Below are 9,087 nucleotides of genomic sequence, written 5' to 3'. Positions count from 1 at the left end.
AGATAGAGAAAATTACTCATATGGAAGTGGAGCTAATATTACTAAATGGAGAAGAATTGAACCAACCTTTACGCTCCATCAACCAGTTCTCACCACTTGATGCCTCTTAGATTGCTAATATCCCCTTGAGCTATAGAATACAATTAGGTAAAAGAATTCGAAAGTATGTGAAGAATGGTTAGCACGTAGTAAAATCATATTATCTTTTATGTAGAAAGTATGATGTACAAGTAAAGATCTTTTAGCATTGTATTTAGATATAAAATACAAAATATATGGTCAACCACGATGCTATCCTAGCTTAAAATTTTGGTTTCGGGGCTGCACGGTGATATTTTACTCACACGGGTTAATTTGAAATAAAAAAGTATTTTTTTTTTTACTTAATATATCTAAAATATAAAACATTTATTTAGACATTATGTTTTTGCTAAAAAAAAGTATGGAGGATTTGCCCTTGGTAGATGGATGTTAATTTCTCGTCCTCCTTTTTTGACTAGTTTTTACAATGGCCGAATCATATTGAAATATCTAATAAACAACGGCCGAATCATATTGAAATATCTAATAAAAATTGATTTATAAACTTTTTATGGGGCATTTGGTAATGTAGAAATAAATAAGTTTGTGACTTTTTGTGGATTGAGCTTGTGGGCATTATTCATAAGAGACAAATGTCAACATATGAGTTAGACAAATATGGAGAACAGGTGACAACTATTTTGGGTGGTAGAGGAATGGTTGAGAATTATAGGTGATAGAGGCCGAATAAAGGACTGGTTAAGCTAAGCACATACACATCTTATAAAGAGGGCTTGTTTTCGAATTTGAATTAGAAACAACAATATAATTATTTTAAGGTACCTATTTTAAGTTATAATAAGAAGAGGTTATTTATAAATAAAGAAAAAGTATATTAAGATTTTGGCAATAGGTTGAGAGTCACCTCATGTATAAGCTAATTGTTAGGATTTAACTAAAAGGCTTTAAAACCCTAAGAAAAAAAAAAAAAAAAAAGGAAAAAAATGGTAAGTTTCCTAAATCCTAAATTAGAACTTCATTACATTATATTTATACATAAAAGTTAAAAGAATGATTTATATATATATATATATATATATATATATATATACACACAAAGGAAAAAGAGTTATTTCGGCAATAGTGTTCTGGCCATTTTTTATTACTTCATTGTTAATATTACGTCACAACTTATTCTAGTTATAATCTACAAACTATAAGTTTTCATAAAATACCAAGATTACATGATTTGCATTAGAATTGAAAAACAAATATGAATTTCTGAAGATTCAATGTTGCGACAGAATGCAAATTTATCGTATGCTTTTAATTTTTCTGCAATCTTTTAGCCTTCAAACTAGTTTATTTATAATATACACTTTATAAGTTTTTAATGTATTATGAGAAGTGAAGTAGTTATGAATTTTTAAAAACTTAGGGTTGTAGAAAATTACAAACTGCCTGGTAATAACTTTTCAACCATTTTTCTAGTTATTCCGACTAATTCTAAGCCACAAAATTAATTAATTTATAATCTATACAATATAAGTCTTCCATACCAAAATTGTATGATTTGGATAAAAATTAAGAAAGTTATAAATTTTTAGTATTTAGGATTATTGGGAAAAATCCAAATCACAACAGCAATTTTAGAATTCTGAATCTCCAGTTTTCAGTAACCTTTTCAATTAATTCCTTTTTTAAAATTATTTTTTTGCATGTCTACTTTATGGCTATGTGGAATCATTGGCTAATTTGGTTTATAATGAGAGAAATAAATTTTTAAAATTGACTGTGCGTCATGTAAATATGATTGTGTAGAACTTAATTTCCAAATTAATGATTTTAGAATACTAAAATTTATACTATTATGGTTGAGAATTTGTGGATAAGTAGAGTTTGTCATACATTGAATATTAGAATTTATAAGGTTGTATAAAAAGAATTATGAATTTCAAGAGTAATAAGTTTATATTAAATCCTAAAAAGTTTAGTGAATTTTTAAATTAGAGTTTTGTAATTAGTCTACATAGATCACAAAGATCATGCATTAGACTTCCAGTCAATATGTATATGCATTACTAAAATTTTTCGATATTTATTTGATATTTTAAATTGATAGGATTTCAAAGAAGTACTTCTTTGAAATCCTATTTCCTCTTAGGTCACAGAGATCATGTCTTAGGCTTCTCATCAATATACATATGCCCTATTAACATTTCTGGATATTTATTTGATATTTTGAATAAATAGAAATTAATTTTTTTTTTGAAATTTTATTGAAAATTTTAAATTAAATGTTACAAGAAAATAATCTTAAATCTATTATGGTATTCCATAATCTTTAAATTTTATTTTCATTTATGAAATTATCAAATTATGTAATTACTTTTCAACTATTTATGAAATATACAAATTTTGAAAAGTTTATATTTTGATGAAGTTATATACTTTAATTAGAATAAGAAATTGTTTATCTTCTTTGACAAAAATAAAAAGTGACTTATGAATTTATTTTAAAATTCAATCACATACACTATATGAGTTAAAAGTGATTTAATATAATTATCTTAAAATTTTAATTTGAAAAGAATTATAGAATCATTTTATTGTTTCCTTTTCTTTACTGTCCAATAAATTTATTTATTTGATCTAGTTAGTTTAGATTTTTAATATTTACTAAATTATGAACTTATCTCACTTTCTTCCTTACAGATTTTGAAGAATAAGATGTACATGGAAACTTAGAACTTGTAAATGACTTGGATTTTGATTTAAAGAGCAAAAATACATTAGTTGAATTTGTATTTAGATTGAAAATCATTTTATCTAAATAATTTAAATTCTTTGATATTTGAGGTAAACTTTCAACTTAAGAAGGCTATATTTTGATTAAATTCAAGATTATTGTGAGCTTTACATATTTATGACATTTTTTCATAAATGTGGGCGTAACAATCAAAGCACAAGAAGTATTGTGTTTTTGTTGTTGAAGAGGACGTAACAACTGTTTTTAAAAAACAAAGTTGATAGACGAGAAATGTGGTAATGTTATTTAGGATATTAATTACTTGTATAGCATATTTGATTAAGTTGTAGGAGTTACAACCAAGTTGCCGATGCACTTGCAAAGGAAGCAATGATGTCGTCCAATGAGTATTATTTGTGTTTAGAACCTTCTGATTTTGTGTGGTTCTATTAATTTGATATGACGGTTGTAATTCTCGATTTCAATTGATAAGAAATTATATTTTTTGTTTCAAACTGAAAATATTTAACTTGAATTGGATATAAAATTGAGTTAAAATGACAATGTTGTTGTATATATATATATACATTCATTTTTTGTTATATACAATTAGAATTTGAACCAAATAAGTTACAGCCATGAATTACTTCTATACAAATAGCGCTTGTTATTTCTTCATCATTATTGATGATTATTCCTAGGGTTTGGTTTATCCTTTGCTGGAAAAGCCTCAAACTAATCTTATTTTCCGTAAATACCATATGGCTAATATACTTTTTAATGCTTATATATATTTAGTCCATCCATGGTGACAATACTGCCCAATTTTTTAACCAACACATCACGAATTTTCTCATTACACATGGGATAATTCATCAACATACTTGCATGCCCAAAGTAGAATTAGATTTTCGAATGTAAACATGGAAACCTCCTTAAACTTGCAAGAGCATTGGTATTGTCGAACTTGTTTTTTCTTTTTCCTTTTTGAATATTTCCTCACAGTTTTGGGCATTAATGCCATAAAATTTGTTGCTAGGTCAATTTGAAGTTGCTAGTCTTGCCTTCTTTATTTTCTTTGTCTAGTCATCTGTATGTAAACCTTTTTCTTGTTCGTCTCTTCAATTCATTAAGACTAGACTCATGCACATGAAAAATATCACCTTTTATAAAATGCACTAACCTAAATTCTATCGTATTTAATTCTTTCATTTTACTAAATATTTACCTACAAGGATTAACACCAAATGCTCCTTTAAAGTACCTTTACCACTAAAAACCAAATGCTCTATACCTTAAACTACGGCTAGAGTAAATGAAATTGATAGAGGCATATAGACAACTGTTATGGAAATTAGGAAAGTGACGGGGATGGAATTGATGTTGAAGACGCAAGTAATTAACTTTTGCCACTGAACCAGATTCTCTTGAGTGGTTAGCTTGGTTAAGGAAACTAATATAAGATCACATGATCTCGTCTTATACTGGCCTGAACATATTAACATCAGAGAATGGGAGCCCTAACACTCAGCGATTCTCATTGCATATATAAATATATTTTATACAAATACAGATGATAAGTTGCAGTAACAAAAGAATGATTTATTTCAAAGTTGATATTAGAAAGAACATTAAATATATATATATATATATATATATAGTGGAAAAAAAAAAGTGGAAAGGGTATTGTGATTTGTTGGAGGAATTGACTGGGGGGAGAGTAGATTTATGAGCACGCATGCCCAGAAGAATGTTTGAGGGGGGCCCTATTGAGACTAAAGTGTGGTAGGCTTTGTCAGGTCTTTGAATATAAAAAGACTTAAAGTCTCAATCATAGCATCAAGTAATGATCATTCAAGGAAATGTGATAACGTTAGGGTTGTGCTAAATCCCACTGCACTTTTAAATTAAATCATTTTAGTTGGGGCAGGTAAACTGGTGTTATTATTTTAAGTAGAAAAATTTCACTTGACAACTTGTATTTCTTTGTTTCCAAATTGGACTGTATTAAGAGAATTTTTCACATGGAAACTTTCAAAAGGAGCTTACCCATTTAATTAACATACCTGATGGTAGAAGAAGAATCTCATTCTCATCAACTGCTGTGTGGATATATAACTTGTCGGATCTGACACACATTACCTGCTTTTTGTGTGTGTGTGTGTGTGTGTGCGCGATAGAAAGAAAGCTAGGTAGATAGAGTTAAAGAGATGATCGCCAAACCCATATAAATATTTATAACACAAAAGCATGAAAAGAATATTAATCAAATGAACCCCACTTAAATTATGATCATCAAGAATGGGCCAAAAGATAATAAATAACATTTGAATATCAGGTGTTCCAAATTTCATTTCTCATGCAATATTATCTTTAGAAATCAACATACAAGCACTGGAGAAGGAGAAACCTAATAATTCTGACAGAAGAATTTATGAATACAGGCCATTTTTGCCATCAAACACAGCCTCATATTCACATTTTCTTCTATCTAGCTATATAAACACACAAGTATCTAACATAAGAAATTTAAAGCCCATGTGGAAGCTAACCCAAAATAGCCTCTTCAAAAGCTGTTTACATTCTGCAAAAGATTCAAAATAAGAAGAAGAATATATAGTAGGAAAACAAAGAAACATACTGTGATATCCTATCATCTGTTAGTCGTGGACAAAAGAACTCTAAAAAGCAGAAAATTAGAGTGGTTCCAATTTCATGTGCTCTCTCCTTTTTCCTTCACCATTAATTCTTTATTTACCAAGATCCTCCACCCATCATCCCATTCCAGTACCCGACTGAAGGACCTTGCCCCTTGTTTTGCTGCTCAACTTGATCAGCTGTACCGTTTGGGAGCTGCTTCATTTCCCCAAAAGGAAAGAAAAACCTGTTGCCTCCATGATTCTCTTGAACCCCTTGGATATTTGAAGGTCTGTTTCCAAGCCCGTCAATGGAAAAACTAATGGTTGGTTTATAGTCTTGCAATGGAAACCCAGCAGGGAAGAGTGAGTTTGAATCCGGCATGGACTGTGGAATGAAAGCGTTCATAGTACTGGTGTTGATATTCCTTCCAGCTGACCCCAGCAATTCGAGAGCTGAAAGAGGAGACGAAGTGTAAGAAGAAGAGGAAGAAGAGGAGGAATTTTGTTGCTGTTTGTTGCTTTCAATTCTAGGCATTTGAAGATATTGAGACCCACCATGATGACCCTCTGGGAAAGAGAGATTAAGGTCTTGGCCTTTTTGGGTTTTGGGATTTTGATGAGTTGAAAACTGTGAGAGACTTGGTGGGTTTAGATCTGGGAGTCTAGTTAAAGCTGATAGAGCTGATGTTGTTGTTGTTGCTGATGACGATGATGATGATGATCCAGATGATGCTATAGACCTCTTGTTCTTCCTTGAACCACCTCCAACAGGAACATTTCTGAGAGAGCCTCCTTCAGTCCAGTACCTCCTGCAAGTCTTGCAGAAGTATCTTGGTTGTGTGAGACTGTAATTGTTGTAGTAGCAGAACTTGGTGTTGGTTGAGTTACATCTTGGACAATTCAATTGCTCTTGGGGTCTTACCCTTCTCTCTACCATACCCCGATTGCATGTATTAGACACCATCTGCTCCATGGGATTCACAATTCCAATCTCTTGAAAACCCTACACAGAGAGCTGCCATTGTTAATTTTTAAACAATTCAAAAAAATTGAAAAGATTTTAAATACATAAAATATATATTATATATCCTCACCCATGGCAGATTAAAGAGAGAAAAGAAGCACAAAAATATATATTAATTTATCAAAGCTTTCTTGTAAAATTATGATGAGAAGAAAGAAAACAATGGAAAAGAAGAACAAATGACAATAACAAATAATACCTTTTTCCATTCCTTTATCACAAATAACATAAGCAAAAAGGTGAAGAAATAAAAAGTGCAGTGCTTTCATCTTTCAAGAACGGATTAAACTTTTATCTTTGAAAAAGGATATATCATCCACATACTATGGAACATATATATGCACTCTCCATGAATATAATCTCAGAGAGAACTATAAAGAAAAAAAAGGACATAAAAACAGACAAACTTGCACTGCCTCAACAAATTTTAGCAGTAGTGGAACTTGGATTCATTTTCGACCTCGTCATAAAAGAGAAAAAGGAAAGGAAAAAACTCTGAATAAATTAAAATTCAAAATTGTCCAGAAAAAACAAACAGATCAAGAAACAAATTTCTACGCACCTGTGACCATTTAGCAGCCTCCATAAATTCAGAAAAAGAAAAGTGAAAGAAAAGCAAACGATGACTTCAGAGAGAGAGAGAGAGAGGGAGAAAAAGATCAGAGAGAGATAGAGAGAGAGAGAGAGTTCACCTCCTTTGTCTGCAGCTGCTCTTAGTGCAAGAAAGAATGTTTTAGATTGTTTGCGTGCTGGCTTTATGTGTTGGCTTTCACTTTATGAATATGATGGGAACAAAGAAAGAGGGATGTGTTTGTGTTAGTTTTGACTATTCTCTCATATAATATATATATATATATACATAATTAATTTCTACACACTATAAGCTTTTTGGAGCTATTTTATGTGGGGAATTTTTGTCCCGGTTATTCTAATACTGTGCATTATATTTATTAAATCATCGTGGGTGGAATTATGAGTGTGTACGCTGTGTGGGTGGGTTTCTACTTTTTGACCTGATGATGAAAATGGCGTTTTAATTAGTCTTCATATTCTTCTTCTCCTTCTTCTCTTCTCACCCCTCCATTTTAATGTGTTCCTCCATCAAACAAGACTTAGGTTTTGTTTGGAGTCTCAAATTTTAGATAAAGATTTTTATTTCACAATCACCTTTAATTCCATCGTCCAGTAATTTGTCAAAGAGATTCTCCCAAACACTGCATTATAACTTTTCACGTTTCTCAAAACTTTGAACTATAGATGTATCTCAATCGTTCTGAGAATCAATTATAGTCAGTTTTTGAAAGCTAAGACTCGTGTTTCCCTGCATTATATTCTGAGTTGAAGACAAATCATCCTTGAAAAGAATCTAAATCTTAGTAGCCTATCTCTTTTTATTAATGGCATGCAGTAGTTAAGACATTTTGTCTCCAAAAGTTGAAGACAGAATATGAAAATTACTTCTTTTTGGGGTCACATACGTCTCACAGGTGAGCACCCATATTCTAGTCAGTATAATTAATTGTTAATGTTATAATTAATTTAACTCAAAACAGGACATAATTAGGAGAGAAATTAAATAGAGGGATAGAGTAGAAGGACGTAAAAATGAAATGTAATGGAATTTTTCTTTTCTTTTTGTAATAATAGAATTACGTACGTGTACGGTAGAAGACTTGTTCTTTTTCTTTTTTGGTTCTTACCTTTTACCCATTTCCATTAAAGAATGGTAAATTATACATATAGATAAATGTATGTATGTATAAATGAAGAAGAAGAAGAAGAAGAAGACGAAAATCACAGGGTAGCCGCTGATTTGCATTTTGAAAAATGGAGGCAGCAGCTGGTGTAGCTGGAAATTGGTGGAAACCAAATTGGGGTTTAAGTGGGTTTGGATGGTTACTATAATTAAATGCAGTTAAGGAAGAGATTAAGGCTAATGAAAAGCTTATTTCTTAAGCAACTTTCTTTGCTTTCTCATGATTTAATAATCTACAGCCACATATGCAGATTATACTCCCCTTTTGCACCGCCACAAACTCGTGCAATAATATTTTTATTATCTACGGCTTCCATTACTCGCACATCTCATCTCCAAAAAAAATTTTCATCTCCTACAAATATATATACATATATATATATATATTATTGGAAAACGTTACATCACACTTTTTATTTTTTTTTAATAAAAAATAAATATAATGTGTTAATATTAATTACAATTATATATATCAACATAAAATTTTACATATATTTATTCAAAATTTAAAATATAAAAATTAAATTAATATAATCATATATATGGTAGTTATCTATTCTAATATTTTAAATATAAAAATAAAATTTAACTTTTAACTGACTACAAATTAATTACTATGTAATTAGATATCCATCTAAATTTTCTAAATTTAAATAAAATTTAATTTTTAATTAACTATTCTCAACACTAAGTGCTTATCTTTATTAGAGACAATAGATAGAATGTATTTGGATCAAAACATTTTTCTAATGTAAGATAAGATATACTACACGAGAGTAGATTAGGACAATATTTTTCTTTCAAAATATTTGTAATGTTAAGATTAAGTAACACGAACAACAACAAAGAGGAAAGAATGTAAAGAAAGCAAATGAATGATGTAAGAGCATTGTGTTTT

The 9,087-nt window shown here is 30.0% G+C and overlaps 1 protein-coding gene across 6 annotated transcripts; it reads right to left on the bottom strand.

Annotated features, from left to right (window-relative positions):
* Window positions 1–5,091: 5,091 nt before the first annotated feature.
* DAG2 (Dof-type zinc finger DNA-binding family protein) lies at window positions 5,092–7,277 on the bottom strand. Of its 6 annotated transcripts, none has more exons than XM_022037403.2 (3): window positions 7,126–7,277; window positions 5,965–6,412; window positions 5,092–5,862 (listed from the first exon to the last, which is right to left on the bottom strand). In XM_022037403.2, exons 2-3 carry the CDS (start codon window positions 6,380–6,382, stop codon window positions 5,525–5,527), a joined length of 756 nt encoding a protein of 251 aa, XP_021893095.1. In that variant the 5' UTR covers window positions 6,383–6,412; window positions 7,126–7,277; the 3' UTR covers window positions 5,092–5,524. The 6 variants fall into 6 exon arrangements, with proteins under 6 accessions (XP_021893095.1, XP_021893093.1, XP_021893091.1 ...); XM_022037401.2 differs by lacking the exon at window positions 7,126–7,277 and adding an exon at window positions 6,633–6,985; XM_022037399.2 differs by having other exon boundaries at window positions 5,092–6,412.
* Window positions 7,278–9,087: the final 1,810 nt, after the last annotated feature.

The sequence above is a fragment of the Carica papaya genome, chromosome 5, assembly GCF_054855325.1.
Source record: "Carica papaya isolate Zhongbai chromosome 5, ASM5485532v1, whole genome shotgun sequence".
NCBI classification, from domain to species: Eukaryota; Viridiplantae; Streptophyta; class Magnoliopsida; order Brassicales; family Caricaceae; genus Carica; species Carica papaya.
This window is presented reverse-complemented; position numbering and strand designations above follow the sequence as displayed.